General features: G+C 32.9%; 2 protein-coding genes across 2 annotated transcripts; both read left to right on the top strand.

Annotated features, from left to right (window-relative positions):
• Positions 1 to 929: 929 nt before the first annotated feature.
• On the top strand, positions 930 to 5,376 carry LOC122581247 (signal recognition particle receptor subunit alpha). The gene is made up of 10 exons (XM_043753429.1): positions 930 to 1,015; positions 1,800 to 2,793; positions 3,133 to 3,217; positions 3,328 to 3,423; positions 3,500 to 3,652; positions 4,062 to 4,169; positions 4,260 to 4,379; positions 4,624 to 4,749; positions 4,825 to 4,908; positions 5,001 to 5,376. Exons 2-10 carry the CDS (start codon positions 1,820 to 1,822, stop codon positions 5,124 to 5,126), a joined length of 1,872 nt encoding a protein of 623 aa, XP_043609364.1. The 5' UTR covers positions 930 to 1,015; positions 1,800 to 1,819; the 3' UTR covers positions 5,127 to 5,376.
• A 15,747-nt stretch (positions 5,377 to 21,123) lies between these two features.
• On the top strand, positions 21,124 to 22,042 carry LOC122582480. The gene has a single exon (XM_043754874.1). It carries the CDS (start codon positions 21,407 to 21,409, stop codon positions 21,884 to 21,886), a length of 480 nt encoding a protein of 159 aa, XP_043610809.1. The 5' UTR covers positions 21,124 to 21,406; the 3' UTR covers positions 21,887 to 22,042.
• The last annotated feature ends 4,216 nt before the right edge of the window (positions 22,043 to 26,258 follow it).

Below are 26,258 nucleotides of genomic sequence, written 5' to 3'. Positions count from 1 at the left end.
ATATGATGATTGATGGCAACGTTCAACTTTTGTGATTATGGAGCCTAATACATTTGTTGTAAGTTTGGTAACTGAATCTCACAATAAGCCTAAAAAACCTATAGTTGATCATCAATAAGTATAATTTATTCTTTGGGAAAATCCATTTATGTGTCCTTTGACTTTGATAATTGATGCTATTAGTACCGGCAGTAATACTTTCAATTGTGGCTTTAGAAGAATATCGACACCATTATAGAGTGTGTTACAAAAGACATCAAATACTAATTCACTACAACACTTTGTTTTAATAATTAAATAGCAGGTAACATTTCAATTATTAAAGGAGGAAGCAGGCGACCTCTAGGAGGTGTTGACGCCAGCACAAGATAAAAGGCAGTAGCAGCCGTGGTCCTTCACCATAACATATATCTTTTTTTTATTATTATTTCTTTTCTGTTTACGTTACTTTATATGCTAATAAATTAGGAGTCTACAAAATTGATCTCGTTTAAAGCCACTATAAAGCTTAAGCCGACACCTCCATCAATATACATGAATTATACCTTAATGAAACACCACACTAACTCAAATTATCCAAAACTTAGAAAAATCAAAACGTCACTATAAGCTGTTGATTATGTATCCAAAAACAACATCTTAGCCTCTTCAACGACCTTCCATTAAATGCAACATCAATTCTTCCCTTCCAAAAACTATATAAATAACCACCTATTTTATCTACTTCGACCTTATTAGATGTTTGAGAAATCTACCAACGAAATTAAAACCTCAAGTGAAAATATTAGGTCGGCACAACTTAGTTGACCAAAATATAACTCGGACAATCAAGGAATTTTGACTCCACTTTCCTCATTAAAAACAAACAAATCCCATCGATTTATCTATCTATCTATATATACCAAACACCCCCCTTATTTTTATTCTTCAATTTTATTTTTTTATTTTTCCTTTCAATTTTCTTCTTCTGGGTTTCTAATTTCATCTCATAAACTTCAATTTCATCACTCTACAGGTAACTTTTATTCCCGAATTTCTCATCTGTAACATTTATTGTTAATTAAATCTTGATTATTATTATTATTTTGTGTTTACTTCACAATTTTATAGTTCTGATTGCAAAAAGTTTCGATCTTTATTGATTATTTGATTGTTTGATCGTGAATTGAGTATTAATATATCGATCTAATGTTTAATTTTATAATCTTTATTGGATCTTAAATTATATTTGTTTAACAATTGATCTTAGCTAATTTTGAGCAAAATTGGGGTTCTATATGTTGAATTCATTTTTTTTTAAAAAGATAAATTTAAATGATAGTGAATTTGGATGTTTGGATATGTGATTTTAAAGTGATTATTTGTAAATATTAGAATTAGAATTAGCTATTATCAATAAAATGATGTATCTTGTTTTTTTATGAATTTATCTCAATTTGATTGTTCCAAGTTAGTTATTTATGAAAATTTGAAGCAATTTGTGGTTTTATAGTAGATCAAAATGCATTAAATTTGTCGGGTTTTGCGGGTTTTGCTATTGGGTATCATAACTTTCAAACCGGTGTATTTGTTGACGTGACATCCTTTTAGTTTGTTACACAATCAAATCAGTGCCAGTTTATCGGTTTGCAGCTCATAAGCGATTAGATACATATACATATACATACACATACATTTTGGAAGTAGGATACACACGATAGCAATACGTGACAAATTTAATGCTTTTTCGTGCGGTTAGCCATGTTGACTTATACATTTATCTATATTCGGATGTTGATATATTTTGTCGTGGTATGTAGGTGTATAAGTAGGGTAAGAAATGTTAGAGCAGTTACTGATTTTCACTAGAGGGGGGTTAATCCTCTGGACCTGCAAAGAGCTTGGAAATGCTCTAAGGGGATCACCAATTGATACGTTGATCCGATCATGCCTTTTGGAGGAACGATCTGGTGCCGCGTCCTACAATTATGACATCCCCGGGGGGTCGTATACTCTAAAATGGACGTTTCACAATGAGCTTGGGCTTGTCTTTGTTGCGGTGTATCAAAAGATTCTCCATCTTTTGTACGTAGATGAGCTTCTTGCTATGGTGAAACGTGAGTTTTCTGAAATTTATGATTCGAAACGGATGGTTTATGATGATTTTGATGAGACGTTTAGGCAGCTTAGGAAAGAGGCAGAGGCTCGGGCTGAGGAGATGAAGAAATCAAAGCAGGTGATGGCTAAGCCGGTTAGTAATTTGGGGAAGAAACAAGGACAACAAATGCAAAAATCAGGGTTTGAAGGAGGCAATAAAAAAAAGAGTGGTGGTGGGGAAACAGGCAAGGATGGTGAAGATAGTGATGATAATGTAAAAAATGGTACTTTGGAAAATGGTCATTCCAATGGGGAGGTGACTAGTAGGGGTAGAGTTAACGGTAAAGAAAATGGTAATTCCAACACTAACGCTGGAGCTTTTGATGTAAATAAGCTACAGAAGCTCCGGTCTAAAGGTGGGAAGAAAGCTAATCCTGTTGTAAACAAGGTTTCCAAAGAGGAACCAAAGAAAAAACCAACAAAAAAGAATAGAGTTTGGGATGATAAACCAGTGGAAACTAAATTGGATTTCACTGATCCGGTGAGCGAGAATGGTGATGGTCACATGGCTGTTGCACAAGTTGTTGAAGGGGAGAGTATGATGGACAAAGATGAGGTTGTCAGCAGTGATAGTGAAAGTGAAGAGGAAGATGAAGCAGAGACGGGTAAGAAGGAAGACTCGAAGAAGAAAGGATGGTTTACATCCATGTTTCAGAGGTAATTAATGTTTCTAATCTTTTTAGTTTTTTCAAACTTATTATTTTTGCGACCCCTCTATATAACAAAGGAGAGTTCAGTATTTTTTAATTGAATTAGTCATGGTCTTGTTTTCATTAGTGTCATTGAGATGAAGCTATTCTCTATAATTGTCATTTATGGATAGATACAATTATACTTGTCAATGTTTATTCTACATGCATCAGAAAAGGAAGCAAAGTTACGGGGTGTCAATCATATTACCATGCTTTGTCTTTAAGTATAATTAAATCATAAATCCAGGAACTAAGTTGTCATAGATAATTGTTTCACAATATTGAATTATATTTCTTTATTCAGTATTGCTGGGAAAGCAAATTTGGAAAAGGCAGATTTAGAACCAGCTTTGAAGGCTCTGAAAGACAGGCTGATGACTAAGAATGTGGTATGTTGTATATTCGTTCTCATATCTGTTGTTGCTCTTTTTTTAAAATTTCTTGATAAATCGTGAAGAGTTTAATTACCTGAACTTATGGGTTTTGCTTTGTAACATAGGCTGAAGAGATTGCAGAGAAACTGTGCGAGTCTGTAGCAGCAAGCCTTGAGGGTAAAAAGCTTGCTTCGTTTACTAGGATATCATCAACGGTGCAGGTGAGTGGACTTTTAGCAATCTCTTGGGAGAATAGTATTATTCTTTTCTATTATTTGATTGAACAAACTACTGCAGACTGCAATGGAGGATGCTCTTGTTCGTATTCTAACACCACGGCGTTCTATTGACATTCTGAGAGATGTTCATGTTGCTAAGGAACAGCGCAAACCATATGTTGTGGTTTTTGTGGGAGTTAATGGAGTTGGAAAGTCTACTAATCTGGCCAAGGTAAAGATCAACCAATTACTTTTTGGTTGATGTGGCAGTTTTTGACCCGAGTACCCACAAATGGGTCAATTTGGGTTCTATTTATCTATGAAAAAGAAATGGGTTAAGCTAAAGGATTTTATTTCTAATAAATAAAACTGATTCATATGGGTCCGTTCTGTCGAAAGGCATTCGAAGTGTATGTAGATGCATAAACCTCCAAAGATGAAGTTCTGTTAAAACAAAATTGAATTAATTTATCAAACTAACAAAAAGGATTATAAAAAAATGAAGAAGCCTGGGGCAGCCCTGGCCGACCTGACCCACCCGTTTTGACTATGGTAGACCTATTCGGTTTACCCCCTCTGCCTTTTCGCATACATACATATGTTCATAAAGCTATGGTTTAATCTTGAATACAACTTTTTAGGTGGCTTACTGGCTTCAGCAGCATGACATAAATGTCATGATGGCTGCATGTGATACATTTCGTTCAGGAGCAGTAGAGCAACTGCGTACTCATGCTCGTAGGCTCCAGGTATAATGACTGGACTAAGCTCTTAGAGTTGATGTTGTTCTTACCTCGTAAAGTCGTAATGTAATGCTAATGTATGTATTCTGCTTTCAGATCCCTATTTTTGAAAAGGGTTATGAGAAAGATCCTGCAATTGTTGCTAAGGAAGCAATTCAGGAGGCCACCCGCAATGGATCAGATGTTGTTCTTGTTGACACAGCTGGTCGAATGCAGGTATTTTTTATGTTCTAATTTGGATCATCTGCTCCAGATTAAGTTCATTGATAGTTCATAAATATCTCTTTTAAATTAGTCAATGTTTGTTATTCCTACTCAAACATTGGAATATATGAATACATGCATTGTTATTCCCGCATTTTTACTTGTAAAAAGGCATGTTTAGGCATATCAGTATTGCTGTAACCCCCTATATTTTTTGTAGCGTCAACATGTTTAACTGCATCTTATGCTTTTGCAGGACAATGAACCATTGATGCGTGCACTATCCAAGCTTATATACGTCAACAGTCCAGATCTGGTACTTTTTGTTGGGGAAGCATTGGTCGGTAATGACGCCGTGGATCAACTGTCAAAGTTCAACCAGGTACAGAGGCTGCTTTCATTCTTGATGCATCATCATAGCATAAGTATAGATTAATATATATTTTTAACTATACAGAAACTAGCCGACCTTTCACCCTCTCCGAGCCCTAGATTGATTGATGGGATCTTGTTAACCAAGTTTGATACTATTGATGATAAGGTAAAACTCAAAGTTATTGGACCACCCTTTTTTTTTGCCTTCTTTCCGAAAAGCTGGTTAATCTTTTTCCTCCTGGTACAATGGTGATGTAGGTTGGAGCTGCACTTTCGATGGTTTACATATCTGGATCACCTGTGATGTTTGTCGGCTGTGGGCAATCTTACACGGACCTGAAGAAGCTGAACGTCAAGTCAATTGTGAAGACTCTGCTTAAATGAGTGTCCACATGAAGTGCTTAGATGAGTGTCCACATGAAGTCGCGGTGAGTAAGTTGTGTGTCGTCTATTATCTGGCTCAACGTGCGATATGCATCTGCTTGGTCTCTTTACTTTTAGTTTGTCTGTGTTGAAACCTCATGCATCTTGTTTTGGATGAAATCTTGTTCTCCCTTGTGCTCACTATATGTGTGGATTAACTTGCAAACTTATATGTCAGAGTGTGGAATTAATGTTATACTTTTTATACTTATATGTTATCAACGCTTAGAGTGTGATTTACCGAAGCTAAGAAAAGGGGACGCTCTGTGGAGACTGCCCTGGTGCAGGATGAGTATAGCCCCTTGTTCTTTTAAGCAAATCCCAATCAAACATGCCCTTACTTCATGAAAACCGGCATTTTCTCCCAAGAGGCATTGGTGACACAACCCTGAAAAAATCAGCTTCATTGTTTTAATAGTGTCTTTCACCGTCTTGTTTTGTTTTCTGTATCTTGACTTTGATTTGTTAAAAAATGATGCGACTGATACGAATGTGACAGTTATGCACTTCTTTTCTGAAAGTCATGAAGGTTTACATCACCATTTGATACCGTGTTTGAGAAGATATTCTGAAACTAAATCATCAAATACATTAACCTTTTTTCGTTATATACATATTCTCACTCTATGAGCCTTTGAAACTGTGTAAATGGAATGGAAAGACAGCTGGTGGTGACGGGAGTAGTGTAGGTAATTGATGTAAAAGTAAGTAATGTTAAAAAGTCAAAATAGTTATTGGAGTAGAGTAGGTAATTGATGTAAAAGTAAGTAATGTTAAAAACTCAAAATAGTTATTTAAGGAGTTAGATAAATAAATTTTATAAATGACCTCATTTAAGGGTTTTGAATCTTTTGATAATAAAGGAAATACATACACGTAAAGTGAAGGGCAAATTAGGTAGTTTAAAAGGGGGGCATTTGCTTCATAGAGAGAGATAGACAGGTAGGTAGATAGATAGATGTAGTCTAAAAATGGATTGGGTCTATGAAGTCTGATTCAGCCCACGAAAAAGACAGAGGGGGGCTAAACCCGCTTATACTTCTGAGCCATCTCTTTCTGCAAATCAGCCACCTCCGGCCAGCTCAGTGGCCGACTGGCCTCTGTTGAGGACTTAGGTAGTGTGAAGTTGATGGAGGAAAGTGATGATTCCAAATGTTTGAATGATGAGGTTACTGATGATTCTTTAGCTAAAAACCTTGAACCCGTTGAAAACACTACCCGCACAGCACACCACCAGCGCTGGAAAAAGGGGAGGCTGATGGTGGTTTGGAGGTCGAAAAAAAGTAACGAGTGAATCAACAACTGTACCCAATTCCTAAGCGGGGTATGGAGGAGGTGGGTTGTAGACAGTCTTACCTCTACCAAAGGTAAAGAGACTGCTTCCATAAGGACTTCCAGACAAGAAGATGTAAAATCAGTAAAAGGGTATAGTGTTTATACCTGTCTGTCGAGAACATGATATGCCGATATACCTGTCAGTTGAGTCTGCTGGGTATGGCTACCTAAGAGTAGGGAAGGGTAGCAAACATACGGCCTAACATTACCTTAGCACAGTGCATAAACTCTAACAACCATAGTATGCAAATGACAGCATAAAATGTAGGAACATAATAAATATCATCTTTTGAATTAGAAGTTTCAAAAGAGTTAATTACTGGAGTTGAAATATCACTTGATACATTTTGATTTTTGAAACAGTTAGGAAAGAGCCCAAAAATAACCATAAGAATATAAATTTAGGTTATGTACATCAGAACTAGTAGTCCATTCCTTCTCAAATAGCAGAATCTCCCACGTATTTTGTCTTTCTTTCTTTTCTTCACTACTGTATGTATAAAATAAAAGGATTAGTACCTCAGAATATAAACAACTTTACACGAATTGTTATAGTGTGTATCGAACTTTAATCTCGTGCATTTTTTGTGATGAACTTTAAAATCTTGTGTGTTGTATGTATTATACCAATAAAAATGTACAAGTGACAGCTTATATGGTTGACACATATACCCGGATGCATACAATGCACATGAGTTGAAAGTCTATTACATCTAATGCACGAGATTGAAATCCGATACACACTATGACAATTCGTGTAAAGTTGTTACATTCTAAAATACTAATACCTAAAATAAATCACCCTTTTCCTCTTTAAGCAATCCAGACTTTAAAATAAACATATTATCGTTGTTCTTTATTCACTATTTCAAACATTTTCACATTATATACATATAATACCTTAAAAGAAACGAGAGATAGTGTTCGCACGTTGCGGCGGTGAGATAATGGGCGTGATAGATCAGGTCATAAAGTATGATAGCTAAATGTCTTAGCCGTACGAGCTTCACCCTCGGATTTAAAAATTCGTCGAAAATATATCGAATGACATCTCTAATGAAAGAGCATTAAATTTTAAGAACACCCGTACAATTTTTATAATTTATCGATATGCAGTTTTTGAGATAAAATATTTTGAATGAATTAGATGAATAAAATGATTTATAGATGAGAGAGAAAAACATGAGTGGTTGAGATTTAAGGTTATTATAGGTATTAGGTAGATATTTTAAATTAGTGAATAAAGCATAGGGGTATTTTTGGTAGTTCAAATCATATTTTCTTTTAAAAAATGGCAAAATGTTTTATAAAATAGTATTAGATATTAGATAATCTACAACACATATCCTCCACCCCTTAAATAACCATACAACTCTTTTTTCATCAATTAATTCTACATCCACCACCACACCGCCGTTGCTACCACCATCGACGCGATATCGTGCAAGCATACATCTAGTAAAAAAATATATAAATAATATATACAAATAAGAAGTTATTATGTTTGTGAAGGTATACTGTAATGTGTTCGCTGAAAAATAAATACACTTATGATACAAATCTATTATTGTTTGATGCATGAGATGGTCATATACTCACGAGACCTACTTGGTAGAGGTTTTTATCTTTTAGGTGAAGTTCAAGGTTTAATCCGTAACGTGTGGTAGAAAACGAAACAAATTTAATTATTTGTATGTTAATCTTTGACTATGCCAAAACTTCCGTTGATCACGTTTTATATATGTGCGTGTATAAATCATATTTAACTCGTACATTTGTTACGTGACCTCAGTTAACAACTTACAGACGGATATAGACTCAATAACCAAGATATGATGAACCTACTAGTTTTGACAAAATTTTAAAGGAATTCTTATTCTTAGGAGACTACATATGCAAATAGTTAATGAGATAATTTACTTTGTTTATCTTCAATATTTAATGATTGATTAAATGAACGCAACACAAAGGTAAATTAAGATGACATGAGGGCTTTTGTTTTTATTGTAAGGTGTTGCTCACATCAACAATTGACATTTTTGTGTGGTAGTTTCATATCTTATCAACAAGTTTACTTCCTATTAGTAGTAAGCAACACTAAGTCTTATTGCGATAAACCTGTGTACATCTGTAAAAGTTTGTACATCTGAGTGAACACTAGGTACAATATTGAGGATGGCCGTCGGGGTGTTGATGGGTCGAGTTATTTGGGTCGGGTTATTCGGGTTTTGGAAAATTATAAATCAACCCATAACTCAAACCAAATAAGCTTTGGGTTATATGGGTTCGGGTTTTTTTTTGTCGGTTTTTGGGTGACCCAAATAAACGTGATTGATTAATTTACGTGCAACTTAAAAAGATTTGATAGTTATGCAACATTGCAACAATGTAATTTCAATTTCAAAAATTTAAATAATATTGATATTTATTTATATTAACAAACTTTTATATCCAAAACGGTTGAAACACATATAATTTTGCGTTTTTTGAATTATTGAATGAAAAGATAGTTGTTTTATCGTTTATATTCAAGAATATATACTTTAAACAAATTTGATGTGTTATATATTAGTATATATAAAAGAAACAAACATCTTATTCGGGTTATTTGGGTTGACCCAAATTATTGAATTTTCACCCGTAACCCAAACCAATTAAGCTTTGGGTTATTCGGGTTAACCCAAATGACGACCCGTAAACCGAATAACCCAACCCATTTCACCCAAACCCATTCGGGTTGGGTCGGATTATTTGGGTTTGGTTATTTTTAACACCCCTACCGTGGAAGGTTTAAAAAATAACCACGATATATCACGGTTAAAGTGTTAAACTATGGTTGTGTTTGTTTTTATCTGAATGGAATGGTTCAGCACTTAGTGCTAAATCGGTCAGCATTCCATGTGTTTGTTTTGTCCTTCTGAATGCTGAACGAAAAAAATAAAACCCTGAACCATTCCACCCATACAACCTCTCTTAACCATTCATCATCCTCTCTTTTACTCTAATACCCTTCTTCCCCTTTTTTCATCATAGACGTTCTAATCCTTCCGATCCATCCATTTTAATCTTTGTTACTTTGATGTTCAACGACACCAAGGTATCTAGATCTTTCTTTTGCTATTCTCATCAATTCTTTACTTCTATTTTTTTTTCTGTTTAAAAACAAAAACATAAGAACCTCCATAACCCACATCTAAAATACTTCCATTGTTCTATCAGATCTATCTCTTGCACCACAAGACCTAGCATCTTCATCACCATCATCATCATGTTTACTTTTGAGTTCAAGGTCTACTGAATATTTATTTATGATTGTTATTTTTACTCTTATTTTTCATATTCATTTTTATCATTATTATTCTTTTTTTTTATTTATCAACTTATCGTTATTACTATTATTATTATTCTCAGATTTTTTTTTAAATGTTGATTAATTAATAATTATTAGGCTTTTGTTTTATAATTTGTCTATTTAAGTGTTTTGGTATATTTTTGTGTTTGTGTTGGTATTATGATATTAACGAGACTCTTTGACTTGTCAAGTGTCATTATTTTATTTTATATTATGTTTAACAAAACATACATTAAGAGAAAAAGTTGCATTTACGATCATTGTTTGTTGATTATGCAATTATCATCTATACATACAGAAGGTTAAAATGGTAATTTTCATCATTGAGAGTATCCATTCAAATTAGGAATCAAACATATATTTTTAATTCAGAACCAGAATCATTCAGAGCCTTTGAACCATTCAGGCTTTAAAATCATTCAGCACTAAATCATTTTGTGTTATCAAACACAACCTATGTATGTCTGATCCAAAAAGGTTCACTCTTTCTAAAGAGTATAAATAAGAAAACTCTCTTGTATTACTATTTACCATTTTCACCAAGTGTTATCCTCATTTTAACTTTTAACGTACCGTGAAGTTTTCAATAAGCTAAAGTGATCTTTTATTTATTTTATTATTATATTATTTTCAACGACATATTATTCTACTCCTACTTCTACACTATATCAATGTCTAAGATGAAATTAAGAACTCTCGAAAAACTCTCTATTAATTAATTCATCCTCATAAATATGGAAAGTGATACTCGAATTCAGATGGATTCTTTCATGGTCAAAATCATGATCAGTAGAGCACCAACTACATTGGAATAAGCTAAAGTCGTTGATTTACACATTTTTTTAACCATAAGAATCTTCACCAAATTATCTAACATCAAATTCATCACGGCCAAAATTACTTGGAAATTGATTTGGATTTTGGGAGATAGAAGGAAACTTATGTTGACTCGGTGTGAAGTCTTAGAAGTGAAAAAATAAAATTTTAATATAGAAAATTCCATGAGGCATAATTTTATACTGATCAACTACAAGTCTCCAGATACAAAGTTGAATAAACTCTTAGGGGCAAGAGTGTAGTGTTACAAATTGGCTATTTTGTAAGGTTTTGACAAATTTTTAACCAATAGAGTTGTGCCACGTGGATTTGCCAATAAGTAGCCAAATTTTACCAATTGATAGCCAATTGTTGTGGTATAGTTGTCAAACTTGCCAATTCTTGCCACAAAAAAAGACAAACAAAGAAAAGAAAAAGAATCTTGCCAATGCCACAATTAGCCAAGACCAGTCGATCCAACTTGCCGATTTAACTTGTCAATACAAATGTTATAACCTTGCCAAAGAGCTAATACTAGCCAAACCAACTTGCCGACTACACCCCTCCTTTTTACGGATCCAGCTCATGTATACAATCGGGTTGCATCTATTCCATAGAGTCAACCTCGAAAAATGCTAAATGTTAATCACTATGAAGAGTTGGATCCAATGAAAGATTGCAAGGTATGCTCGATCTTGAGTATCTATATCATATGTAGTTACATATTTTTTTACGAGAGAAATTTTTTTTTATTTTTTATTTACAAATAATTTTAGTTGTTATTAGTTAGTTTTTCCTAAGTAGTAATACACCAACACCCGGATTTGACCTGGGACCTGTAGAAAGGCAAAGCCTCCTATCTCTCCCTTGGATCACTTGACTAAGAGCTCAAATTGAAAGTGTTTTGAAGTATGTTGTGATTTTTGGGTGTGTTAAACACCGTAAAACTCTTACAAATGTTGACATTTACATCTTACAATTATGGTCGGGTTAAATGGTTAGAAACTAGGCCGGATTGATAGCATTTTACATGGTTGCATTTTGACTACAAGTCTACAAACGAATCCCGAGTTACTAATGAAGATAACTATGTAGGTAAAACCATAAAACTGTTAGAATATGAGTACATAAACATACATAATCACGGGTAAGCGCAACGGAAGAAATCAAAACATATATGCAATCAAATTAATTAACAAAGACTAGAATTGAGTCGTGTACCTTATGCAAGCTCCAATAAAAATAATAATAACAAGATTATTATTAATGATTAGGGTTTAAAGCAAAACCCCTCTATGATCGCACACTAGACACCCCGAAAAACGTATGCTAGTACTCGATCACAAACCAAACAAACCTTTTGCTTGAACCTTCAACTTCAAAGTCGAAACCCCTCAAGAAAAAGGAATCTCGGCCACTTCAAAGCAAGGAAGAAAAAGGAGAGAATTTGCTTATGTGAAAAAGTATATGAAAAACCAAGAATTAAGCCTCTATTTACAGGACTTAATTAGGGTTAACATATCATGGAAAATAAGCAACATAAAGGCTTAAAGAAGCCTTCATGTGACCGTCCCCCATAATGGACCTAAGGTCCAAGTCCATTTTCCAATTTTCACATTTTAATCCTCCTTTTTAATCAATTAAATATAATTAACCATTTAATTATGTTTAATTAATTATTTCGTGATCAAACTAATCAATATATTACTTTAATATATCAATTAATATTGTCGAGTTACTGTGTCATTTCATGTGACCCCGTAGGCTCAAAATATTCCCGGACATGCGATTTATAATAAAATGATCACACTCCAATAACTCCCACTTGAGCATGTTATTATAAAGGCAATAACATTGGTTGGCGTCTAGCAACACTCCAATGCTCCCGGAAATATTTAAGAATAGATTCTTAAATTTGCCAAGTTGAAATGATTTAGTCTTTAATATCCCTTTGTTCAGATACCCTTGTTAAATATGAATATGGATCAATGTCATTTCATAATTTAACGATTATGTTTCTCATTTCTACAATTAATCAAGATTACCAAATTAGTCAAGACTTCCTCTTGAGTTCATTTGGGTATGGCCATTCAAACATCTTAATTAATTAATGAGGGCACCAAATGGTATCATACTTCAGTTGCAAATTGAAGGAACAATCCTGTATTGACTACAAGTGTCTGGCCATGTCGTTTCCTAACATTTCTGAAAATAGCCCTTTAGTACTGCCTTGTTCAGGACAGTTAGGAACTATATCAAGAAATGCAATCCACACATGCATAACTCACTTGTATCTCAAGTCAAATGATAAATAAAGTAACCATTTCACGAATTTCATTTAATGACGCCGATCCATAAATGATAATTCGTTCTGTGGGGTAAGTCCAATATTCACCTTTTGAATATCATGTGAGTTTGGTACGATCCACCATCTTCAAAATATTCCCTTAAATATTTTCATCAATCTCTCACAATTGTCTTACTTTAATTATATTCTCATATAATTAATCGACAATAGACATTTAGAATATTAAACTAATATTCATGGATTTAAACATGCAAATATAGGACACAATTATTATAAAAATGAAACCACTTATACCGCGTATAAAAATTCATTTATGAAAATAACAATTGTTTAACATCCCATTATCCAAATATCAATCATAGATTTACATGATATAACTTAGCAATAACCTATGCCCACGGCATACTTATTGACCTTTCCTTTTAACAATGTCTTTGTAAAAGGATCTGCTAAGTTATAATCTGTGTGAACTTTGAGTAATTTGATTTCACGCAATTCGCTATGCTCACGAACATAGTGATATATTCTCAGGTAATGTCTGGCACCTTTCTGAACCCCAGGTTCATTGGCAATGATAATTGCTCCTGAATTATCAGGGTACAGTTCCATAGGTGTGCCATTTAAGGATTATCATATAAATCCAAAAATAAACTTTCTAATCCAGACAACCTTCATGTCGTCTTCTCTGAGACGACAATATACTCAGACTCTGTCACATACATAACAACTGTGGTTTGCTTTTAGCTTAAAGCATTCCATCGTGTCTTCATTTAAAATGAAGACGTATCCCGACTAATATTCTTGAAACATCTTCATCAGTCATGAAATCCAACATCACAAATTCTATTACCATTTGAATTTTGATCAGGATTTCAACCATACACCAAGAATAATTCTTTAGTAGCCCGCATGTACTTAAGAATACTTTTCAAAGCAGTTTACTTATCCACTCCAGGATTTTGCTGATATCGGCTAACAATATTCGAGCGAACACAACTTCAGGTCTAGTGCATCTTTCCGTGTACATGATAGATCCCACAGCCGAAGCATAAGGAACTCTTTGCACACGCTCCACCTTTTCAGGTGTAGAAGCACCGTTCTTGCTAGATAAATTAAGTCCTTCTTGCATAGGCAAATTCCCGCGCTTAGAATTTTCCATCTTGAATTTCTTCAAGATCTTATCTATATACGCACTTTGACTTAATCCGATCAACCGTTTACTTCTATCTCTCCAGATTTTGATTCCAAGTATGAATGCTGCTTCACCCAAGTCTTTCATAGCGAAACACTTTCCAAGATAAGATTTAATGTCTTTCAACATTGGAATGTGATTTCCTATTATCAATATGTCATCAACATACAAGACAAGGAAAGTAACATTACTCCCACTAGCTTTGCGATATACACATGGCTCATCAGGATTCTGAACAAAATCAAACTTTTTTATCTCTTCATCAAACCTTTTATTCCAACTCCTTGATGCTTGCTTTAGTCCATAAATGGACCTTTGAAGTTTGCATACTTTGTTGGGATATTTAGGGTCGACAAAACCTTTTGGTTGTACCATATAGACTTCCTCGTCTAGAAAACCATTTAAGAAAGCGGTTTTGACATCCATTTGCCATATCTCAAAGTCATAGTACGCTGCTATGGCTAAGATGATCTTAATAGCTCTAATGTCCGCAACCGAAGAAAAGGTTTCCTCATAATCAACTCCAAAGAGTTGAGTATAACCTTTCGCCCAAAGACGAGCTTTATAGGTGTGTATATTTCCATCCATGTCGGTCTTCTTCTTGAAGATCCACTTGCACCCAACGGTTCTACCATTTGGTGGAAGATCAACCAAGCTCCAGACTTGATTGTCTTTCATGGATTTCATTTCCACATTCGTAGCTTCAAGCCATTTGTCAGATCCCGGATCTGATAATGCAGCATTGAAATTAGGAGGTTTATTCAAATCTCCTACTACGTGTTCTTCAGACTCAATCATAAGATTTAACCTTTCACGAGCACGTATTGTCCTTAAGGACCTACGAACTGGAATCACTTTATCTTCAACTTGTAGCTCACCTAGAGATCCATCTCTTTGAACATTTCCCCCCAAGTTGAAGATTTGCCAGTACTTACAGAAGTTGACACATCTTCTTGAGTTTCATCAAGTTCAGCAATCCTTCCACTGTCCTCTTGAGATATGAGTTTCCTTTCAAGGAACTCAGCAAATCAAAAAATCTTTGACAATGTTTCCGGTAGGAAAGTAGAAGTAGTAACCCATTGTTTCCTTTGGGTATCCTACAAAGATGCACTTGCCAGATCTGGATTCAAGTTTGTCAGCCGTGTCTCATTTCACGAGTGCCTCACATCCCCAGACCTTTAAGTAAGACAACTTAGGAACACTTTCCATGCCACAATTCATGCGGTGTCTTGTCAACCTTCTTGGTTGGAACCATATTGAGAATGCATGCAACAATCTCTTGAGCATAATCCCAAAATAAAATGGGAAAGTCTTAAGGTTCATCGTTTTATCTTACCATGTTCAACAAGGTTCGATTCCTCCTTTTACATATACCCTTATATATAGGAGTAAGCTCTAGGATAAATCCACAAGCTTTTAAATGATCCTTAAACTTTTGGCTTAAGTATTCTTCATCTCGATCCGAACGAAGAATCTTGATGGTTCTATTGAGTTGATTCTCTACTTCACTTTTAAATTCATTGAATATTTCAAAGACTTCATGTTTATGTGTAAGCAATTAAACATAACCATAATGACTGAAATCATTCATAAAAATGATGAAGTAACTAGCCTTTCCTTGACACATGCCTAAATGGGCTACATATATCTGAATGTATTAGTCCAAGTAATTCCTTAGCCCTCTCTGGTTTTATGTGGAAAAGGTATTCTTGTCATCTTGCCGAAACCACAAGGCATGCATTTGTCAAATGATTCATCATTTGATTTAACGATCTCTTGTCAAATGATTCATCATTTGATTTTAAGATCCCTTCAATTTGAAGTATGCATTTCTTGCTAACGACAACACATTTATCAAATGATTCATCATTTGATTTCAAGATCCCTTCATTATGAAGATTTCCAATGTGTTTCTTGCTAACGACAATCCCAAAAAACACACAATTTATCAAATGATTCATCATTTGATTGCAAGATCTCTTCATAATGAAGATTTCCAATGCGTTTCTTGCAAATGATAATGTTAAATCCATGCATTTATCAAATGATTCATCATTTGATTGTAAGACACCGTCCCTTTGAAGTCTTTAAAATGCCTTTCTTGACAAAATTAAACAAGATGACTATGTCAAAGATAATTAGAGTCCAAGTTAAACTTGACTCTTTGCTATTGAATTATTATTTGTATAACAACGCATATAATTCAATTTTGAAGATACTTGAAGTACTTGCCGAACCAGCTTGCTTCTTCTTCACATTCAACTCAGCTAGATACTTTAGTTGTATGCTCCTTTTGCCAAAAGGGACTTTTAAGGTTTTGAGACAAACACAACTTGTTTTCTCTTACCAAAAATCTTGCCCTTAGCTTACGGTTGTTTTGCTTTCCGAACCTTTCCCCCCTTGATCATAAGAACTCGGGATGTAGCAGATTTCCTTGGAAGCTCTTTCTCATACTCAATTAATATGACATGAAGTTTAGCTGTGGTTTTACTAATGCTATGAATATTACAATTGCGCACGAACTCCTAAAAAATCCGCTTTTTAGGTTCATGCCAATAGTAATATGCAGATGATAAGCATAGTTTAACCTTTCCAATTGCCCATGAGTACCTCTTCAATTAGAGTACATGAGGACTAACCGATGTTCCATGCTCGTGTCGCAAGTCATGAAGTTGATCAACTAGGTCAAACAACTCCACTCCGGCTTGCTTTTAGTACAAAGACTTGAGTTCAGTGAGCATATCACATGGAAATGAATGCTCAAATTGCTTTTGAAGGTCGGCATTCATGCTTTCCAACATTAAACAAGCAACCTCATTGTGTCTATCGTATCGAGCATTGTATGCAGCCAACTTCCAAGTTGAAGCATTTGCTCCCGGAACAACGGTGTCTGCTCATCAATGACTTGAACCCAGTCATTGAAGTTTGGCTCCAGAAAGTCTTTTCCTTTCTAGCATCGACCTGAAAGCCGATTGGTATATGTTTTGAGAAGGATTTGTTGTTGCCATCTTCAAAACAGACAAAAGTTCAATTATCGGTATTTTTGATAATTAATCCTTAAGAAATGTAATTTACCCTTGTTAAATTCATCTAACAAATTACTTTCACTAAGGCTAGGATCCAACTTGACATAAAATCATTTCATCAGTTGATCTGCTAGAAATGACGGTATTCAAAAGGTAATCGAGAATCGATAATTGCATTCATGCAACTCCTAGAATTATGGGACTTACAACAACACTGTAAAGGGGTATTAAGTGTTTTGTAAACATGTTTTGTCCCATCTTATGCCATGGGTTAAGGTCTCACCTCTTAACTCGTTTTAAGTCGCCCAATTAAGAACATGTAGATAGTCCACCGCTGTCTCACAACGAGTGGTAATCCACCTTGAAGAGATACAATTCACCTACATCTCACGTAGAGCAAAAAGCACTGACAAGTGTTCTTAGCAAAGTGGGTGACATTGACTTAACTTTAAATGGGTAATGCATTTGATGTGAATCAAAAGTTTATGTTTGAAGACTCATGCATAATCTTCGAAACATAATATTTAATAAAATCATTTGTATAGTCTTAACAACACAAGAGAGCTCGGTAGCTCCATTTGAACGTACAAAGAAGCGCAAGGGCAAAGGTTGCGATGGACGCAATTAAAAACCCGCCCTTTTAGAAGGCTAGCGCACTCCGACTTATACCTCTCTTAGAGTTTGTTCAAATGGGTGAGCCGGTGTATCTCAAGGTTGCAAGAATCCAATTTTATTAATGAAATCTCTATTTCGATAGTTCTTAGTCAAATTTATTTCAAAAACCAATTTTTGCATTACTTTTATACAACTTATAAACAATACAAAAATTAATAAACTTACTAATTTCCGAACTACTTAATCAAGTAACAAGTTAAGGTAGGCCACCTAAACATGGTCACTATGGTTCATGCATATGTATAAACCCGGCTCCCCCTTCCGAAGAAGAGGACCACATGCATCAAGTTACCTTGATTGCGTAAGCCTTTAAACAAAATAACTAACAATTAGCACATAAAAACATGCTGACTGGAAATTTCAAGTAGCTTCACGACCAGTTTAAGCATGTTTCTGGTCCGATTCAGATTTCTACCAGAACTACAAAGTTGTAGCCCTATGAGTCGAAAATCTACAGTCCGAATTTGGGCTTCTAACTCATTACTGATTAAAAGATATTAATTTTTTAGTAAACTGTCGCAAACCAAAAAATTTACACGAAAAATTCACATTGTCACATAATTATCTAATAATCAACCCTAATTATTGGATCATCATGCTTTGCAAATATATCTCTATATATCCAGTAAAATCACAATAAATTTTGCATGAATTTCTTGTGATTTTACTATTATTTAACAACTTTAAATAATCAAGATACACATAATTATGCAATTCATCACATAAATCATGTCAATTCACAATTCAAAACTTGTTTGAGGGTTTCAATCTCCATTGAACAAGGTTGAAAATTTAATTAAAAAAAACCCCTAATTTTTATTTAATCAAGATCCGATTTAATTAATTAAAAGTAAGAAAAACTACCTTTTAACTATTTAACAATTAACTAAAATCAACTAACCCTTAAACCCCCCTTCAAGTTTTGATCTTTGTAATTAATAGATCACATATGTGGCTCGTGATACCACTGTTAGAATATGAGTACATAAACATACATAATCACGAGTAAGCGCAACGGAAGAAATCGAAACATATATGCAATCAAATTAATTAACAAAGACTAGAATTGAGTCGTGTACCTTATGCAAGCTCCAATAAAAATAATAATAACAAGATTATTATTAATGATTAGGGTTTAAAGCAAAACCCCACTACGATCGCACACTAGACACCCCGAAAAACATATGCTAGTACTCGATCACAAACCAAACAAACCTTTTGCTTGAACCTTCAACTTCAAAGTCGAAACCCCTCAAGAAGAAAGAATTTCGGCCACTTCAAAGCAAGGAAGAAAAAGGAGAGAATTTGCTTATGTGAAAAAGTATATGAAAAACCAAGAATTAAGCCTCTATTTATAGGACTTAATTAGGGTTAACATATCATGGAAAATAAGCAACATAAAGGCTTAAAGAAGCCTTCATGTGACCGTCCCCCATAATGGACCTTAGGTCCAAGTCCATTTTCCAATTTTCACATTTTAATCCTCCTTTTTAATCAATTAAATATAATTAACCCTTTAACTATGTTTAATTAATTATTTCGTGATCAAACTAATCAATATATTATTTTAATATATCAATTAATATTGTCGAGTTACTGTGTCATTTCATGTGACCCCGTAGGCTCAAATTATTCCCGGACATGCGATTTATAATAAAATGATCACACTCTAACAAAAACTAAACAAATTGATTAGAAAATTATAGGAGTTAATCGATCACTTGAGCTAATTAACCTTGGTTTATTTCACGTATCGATGAATGTTTAAGAAAATTGACCATGTTTTTTTTTCCTTTACGATATAGATAACAATATAACATGAAAGTAAAATCAAAAAAGATTTGTCATGTCAATGCACAAAGAATCCAACACATAGAATTTCATTTTCTTCAAAGATGTGCGAAAAAAAAAGGTCATATAAGAATATCTGCCCCTAAAGGAATAAAATCTCCCCTTCTTATTTGATGATTCTAAATTGTGTACATATTAAAAATAAATACCCTTTTTTTCTACACATGTTGTAGAAAACTACGAGAAATTATTGATAATCGTTATTATACACATGTATCGTGTTAATTTGAAATCATATATGTTTCTTCTTGTATCTGTAACTATCACATGTGTATTATATATGGTGTCACACGTCTAATTAATTAAGTTCCATTAATATCCTATAGCTAATAATACACATCTTTAGGATCTTAATTTTTACTTTTATAAGTCATTTTCTAGCTAGATCTTAAAGTTTGGCAGCTAAATATTCGTCTATGAAAAAAAAATATTGTAGGCATGAATATTTAAAAATAGAGTAAAAGGTATTCGTACAATTCTATTAATTAAGCCGTTATAATAGCTTTTAGTAAATATTAGTAGGATTTTAATTGAGTAAAAAATGAGTGGTCATGCTAAAAAAATGTTTTGTTTTTTTTTTTTTTCAAAACACGTTAAAAGTCCTCATATCCTTATTATATTCCTTAGGAATCGCTAAAGAGATAAAAAGATGTTGTACAATATGTGTTTTCCATGAGATATCCTCGATGCTAATTACAAGACTAGACACATTCCTTTTGGTTGTCATAAAATACAATTTCTTTCTTTTATCATTAGAATGTGATTCATGGTTGAAAAGTGTTTGAGTTTTTATATTTTCACTCATACATGATATACGTATAGATGTATGTATAAAGTATATAATTACTCCGTATATGTTATTTTACTACTATACTATACCATCTTATAATAATATAAAATTTTGTTATTCTTGGTGTACACTGGTTTCAGCACCTTTAATTATTTTTCTCATTGTATATAACGTTTTATTTTTTTGTAACAATCTTTTTATTTTAAAGTTATAGATATAATCGTTTATTGTTGTTGATAAATTAACCATGCTAATATATGATTTTGTTTTAATCAACCTAAACGGAACAAAGAATCCTTATCCTTAACCATCTCTTTTAAACTATGTTACCTCGTTTCCAAAGAACAACAATAGCATAAAAACGATAAACATATTTATGATTTCATCCCCGTACTATAGAATATTCACAATATATGCCCTTGAAAACAGGTCATATAAGCCATACTTCTATTCTTCAAGGGATAAAAAGAAACAATTTTTTTGTAGGAATTTAGGTCTTTTCAAACTCCAAAGGTTTTATTGTAATTATGTGCAAATACAATGGCAAGTATATAACTATTTCCCTATATAAAGAACCCACCACATTCTGCACTCCCCCACACCTTTTATCTCAAAACTTTTTTTTCATTTTCTCTCTGTTTCCTCTGTTCCTTCTTCCACACGCGCCGCCGTCTTCCGCCGTGGTCCGACGTCGCCAGAAAGCCATTCGTTTTTTTGTAACAAATTGTCTAACCCTGATCCGAAAATTTGCCAAACAAATTTTATGGTGGTAAATTACCATTTTACCCTTGGATGTATAATTAGGTTGTACTTGTATAATCCATTGAACAAGGGGCATTTTCGTAAATTTCGGATAGGATAGTCGCTGACGTGGCAAACGTACATGCAAAGTTACAATGAGCCACACGCCTAGACAATTAAATCCCATCATCAATAAAAAAAGAGATGAAACCACCTTTGACTTTCTCAAGCCGTCAAACATATACCAAGCCAAGTTAGCCAAGCCGTTTATACCACGAGCAGGAACGGCTCAAGCCAAGCCGTTTAAGCCGGCTCGACCGCCGAGTGACAACAAGCTTTTAGCTGGTTATTTGGCACATGAATTTTTAAACAAGGGTACATTATTTGGCCAGCCGTGGGACCCGGCTCGAGCCGATGCCGTGCCCGTCTCAGCCGCGGCTCGTTCGGACGAATTTAGAAAGCCGGTTAAACAAAATGTTGGACAAAAGGGGAAGCCGAGTGACCCGAAGCCGGGTGAGAAAAGAAAGTTTGATAGCTATGCCGGGTTATCGGGTATTCTAATGGGTAAAGATGGAGCATATATACCCGGCATTGTTAACCCGACCCAACTCGCCCGATTTTTAAATCAACAATGATAGTTATCTAATTTATATAAATATACATATATATATATATATACAGTTTTTAGATGTTTAGATTGCCTTGTTCTAAGCATGTTGTAATGTACTATTGGCAATGTTTAGTGATATTTACAAATTACATTGTTTTTAATAATGTAATTTTTAGGAAAATAGTGTTTAAATGTGTTACATGCCTATGTAATACACTTTGATTTTGTGTTGTTAAACATTTCATGTTTTGGTTGAAAATTGAATGTTTTGGAATCTCATGATCACTATACTAGGTGCAAAATGAAAAGTAGACACAATATGATTGATTTGGTTGATCTTATGCTTGCATATATTTGGTTTACATTCATGTAATATGAATATGACGCACACAATATGATTTGTTTGGTTGATCTTATGCTTGCATATATTTGGTTTAAATTCTTTGTAATGTAATATGGATATGACGAACACAATATGATTCACGTTCTACAAATAGTGTGATATATATTAAAAGGTGTATGGGACATTAAATTTATTAGGTAGAAAACATTATGTGCAATTTATGCGTGACATTAGTATATTACAATTGCTATGTTGTATTTGATCATGTGTAAATACGAGAATTTATTTCTTTTATAAATTATACTTTTATTTATAATTTTTTCAAGTGTTGTTTTTTAAAGAACTTTGGAAGCAAAGTTGTGAACAAATAAGCCATAACCTGAAAACGGTCGAGGGACACCTGATAAAGAGTTGTATTCGATCATGAACAAGCTTTGACCCCCATTTAAGTCTTGGTTCATGTAACTCAATACCCACTGGCCACTGTTAAAAGGACCAATATTGGAGTAACTTTTATTGACGATTTCAATCACTTTGTAGTTTTTACTCCATACTACTCTCTTATATTATAACTACTAGATTTTAGACCCGTGTCCGACACTAAACACAGACTTACGATATTCTCAATATTAGATCTTCATACATTTAAGTCATAAAAGCTTATAATTTTGAAGATGTAGGTTTCAAGTGTTATACTTTGCAAGTTGTTGTACAATAATCACACATTCGTCATTGTCATTATTAGCTGAGACATATTGATGAAATTGTTTGCCGTAGTCATTCCAAAAGTCACATGCTACAATAATTCCCTTATTATAGAATATTTTGAAACTAATTGTACTCATAATGTGTTATTATTATGAAAGATAATTAAGAATTAAAATATAAACATACTTGTGATACTATAATTGACATTCAAGTATATGTCTTTAACCATGCTGACCCATAACATGAATAGATTTATTTTTAATCATCTGTCATATGGTAATTAAATAACAATTAGGTTTGTTTTCATATTCTTTGATAACAATTAGGACTTTTAATTTGAGTTATGTAAACAAATTTAAAAGAATATATATTTCTAGAACATTGAAAACATATATTGTATTTCATCTTTGAAATAATTTTTTGTGAACAATATTTCATACGTTGAAATATTTTTTATTAGATAAATGATTAAAATTTTCAAAAAAATTCATCTCAAGTTGATGGCTAAAAATAAATATAAATTAAACATTAAAGGGTAAAAAGTGTAAATTATTGTTGGAAAACAAAAAAGTGTAAATTAATGAAATTTTTTATACAAATATTAATATAATAATATATTTGGATAATGATTATTAAGATTTTTAATTTATAGTTAATCTAAGTGATAACATAAGCGAGAGCCAATTTTATAAAATTAAGCGATTTGATTGGTTAATAAATCATTAGTTCAATTGTCTTATAGTATATACTAGATTATTGTCCCGCGTAATACGCGAGAGATTATATTTAATTAATGACATATTATCGTTGTATAATATCGTAAATTGACAAACATAGATAAAATATTTTGAAATGGACTAATTAATAATATGATGCAAGAGTTGTAAATTAATATTTTGCTCAAATGCGTTAATTTATAAATAAACAAAATTTCATTAAACAGTATTACATTTACAATCAAAGTTGAGATATGTCTCTATATTACTATATACAGAAAAGAAAAAACATGAAATTTTATGACTTTATCTCTACTATATTATAAAACATTTGTTCTCTACAAAATTTTTAACTTTTCACCAATATACACCTACTAATGCATAATGTACAATACATCTATATACATCTCAATAATTCATTTTTCACTTTTCTCAATTCTCAACCACTCATTTATCTCTCTTCCACTAAGTAGTTAATTACTAAAATAGCGGTGTAGCGGTCAAGGTCCGATATATGATATATTGGTTATAGCGATGAGATGTAGCAGTAATTAAAATATTATGCTATATATATATAATACTTAATATTTAATAAAAATATCAATTAATACTTTATACTTAATATAAATATCAAAATTCAAGCTTAAAAATGTCAATATTTAAAACATTAGTGTTAATACTTACAAAATTTAGTGTTTCTTTCAAGTTTGGGCAAAAAAAAAACGCTATAGCAACGCTATTTACCACTATTTGGACCGCTATAGCACCGATATTGGTAAAATACGCCGATAATAGCTGGACCGCTATTTTGACTGCTATTTTGCTTGAGGACCGTTGACCATTATAGCACCGATATAGCACTGCTATAGCAACGCTATTGATGACATAGCTCCTCCATAAATCATTTTATTCTTCTAAATCATTCAAAATATTTTATCTCAAAAATCGTACAGCGATAAATTATAAAAATTATATGGGTCTTCTTAGAGATGTCATTCGTTATATTTTCGGCGAATTTTTAAATCTGAGGGCGGAGCCAGTATGGCTAAAGCATTTAGCTATCACACTCTATGATATATCACCTCTTATGAACTATCACACATTGTGACCTATCACCTGTGTCATCTTATTTTTTTCACCTCTATTTAAGAATTCAGTTTTAAAAGTTCTTTCTTAAACTTTAAGCGTCAAAAAGTCTACTATATGTGCTCATAGTTAAACTTTTTTAAAAAAATTGAAAAAAAACCCGCTATAGCACCGCTATTTTACCATTCTTTGGACCGATATAACACCGATATTGGTAAAATAGCGCTGATAATAACGGAACCGCTACTTGACCACTATTTTGCTTGAGGATCGCTAACCGCTATAGCACCACTATTGATAACATAGCTCCTTCATAAATCATTTTATTTCTCTAACTAATTCAAAATATTTTATCTCAAAAATCATACATCGATAAATTATAAAAATTATATGGGTTTTCTTAGAGATGTCATTCGTTATAATTTCGGCGAATTTTTAAATCAGATGGTGGAGCCCGTATGGCTAAAACATTTGACTATCACACTCTATGATATATCACCTTATATGACCTATCACCCATGTCATCTTATCTTTTCACAAGTTTTTAGGCTCAAAAAGTCTATTATATGTGTTCATAATTAAATTTTTTATAGAAATTTGAAAGTAATTTTACATCAAATATATTGAGATTTGTAGATTCTGTATTTATTGTTAAATTTATAGAATTTTAGAATTTTGAATGGTACTATATTAAATGTCATTAACCTCCTATGTATTTGATAAAACATGTATTAATAAAAACCTTAAAATCTTTAAATAAATTTTCAAAGCTCCAAGTGTGAAAAATTAGCAAAACTTTTTTTTTTTTTTGTATTGTGTTAAGGGGAAAAAGAAAGTCCAAAAACTTTGCTTTTATTTTGGTGAAGTCGACTTCAAAAAAAAAGTAAATAAAATATTAAGTTGAATATACAACTTTTTTTTTTGGTATTGGGCTAAGGAAAAAAAAGTCCAAAAATTTTGGTTTTTCTTTAATGAAGTCGGCAGCAAAAAAAAAAAAAATATTAAGTTAAGTATACTAAGATTTAATTATACAAACTACAAAGGCTAATGTTGTGTTTTTTAATGATAAATTTGGTAATGATACAATTATTTTGATCTAAGGGTTGTAACTAAAAGTTTAAACTTATCTAACGGTTCTTGTTTATCCATAAAAAAATTTAGGACCTTCTTATATATATTGGTAGATTAAGATATAAAATAATACTCGTATAAGTCTAAGCCTTTTGAAATTTGGATAAGTTATCGTAGTACTTTTTGATAACCCATGAAATAGATATTTTAAGTAGAGAGGAACACACAAAAAAGAGTACTTAAAAATTGTTGAAACCAAAATCGATAAGCTCAAGATCTTATTCTGAATCATTTTTGTCTTTTCAAGGTTATCTAATTGAGTCCGGAACATCCTAGCTACATTTTTTTTTTTTCCATATATATATATATATATTTTTGAATTATTTATATGTTCAAACCCATATTGCGCTTCATAATTCATGTTAAAAATTTAAAACCTGTCACAAATTTATAAATTATGAATTATGTATACT

This window comes from Erigeron canadensis, chromosome 9 (assembly GCF_010389155.1).
Source record: "Erigeron canadensis isolate Cc75 chromosome 9, C_canadensis_v1, whole genome shotgun sequence".
Taxonomy (NCBI): Eukaryota; Viridiplantae; Streptophyta; class Magnoliopsida; order Asterales; family Asteraceae; genus Erigeron; species Erigeron canadensis.
The sequence above is the reverse complement of the archived record's forward strand: the minus strand, read 5'-3'. Positions and strand labels throughout refer to the sequence as shown.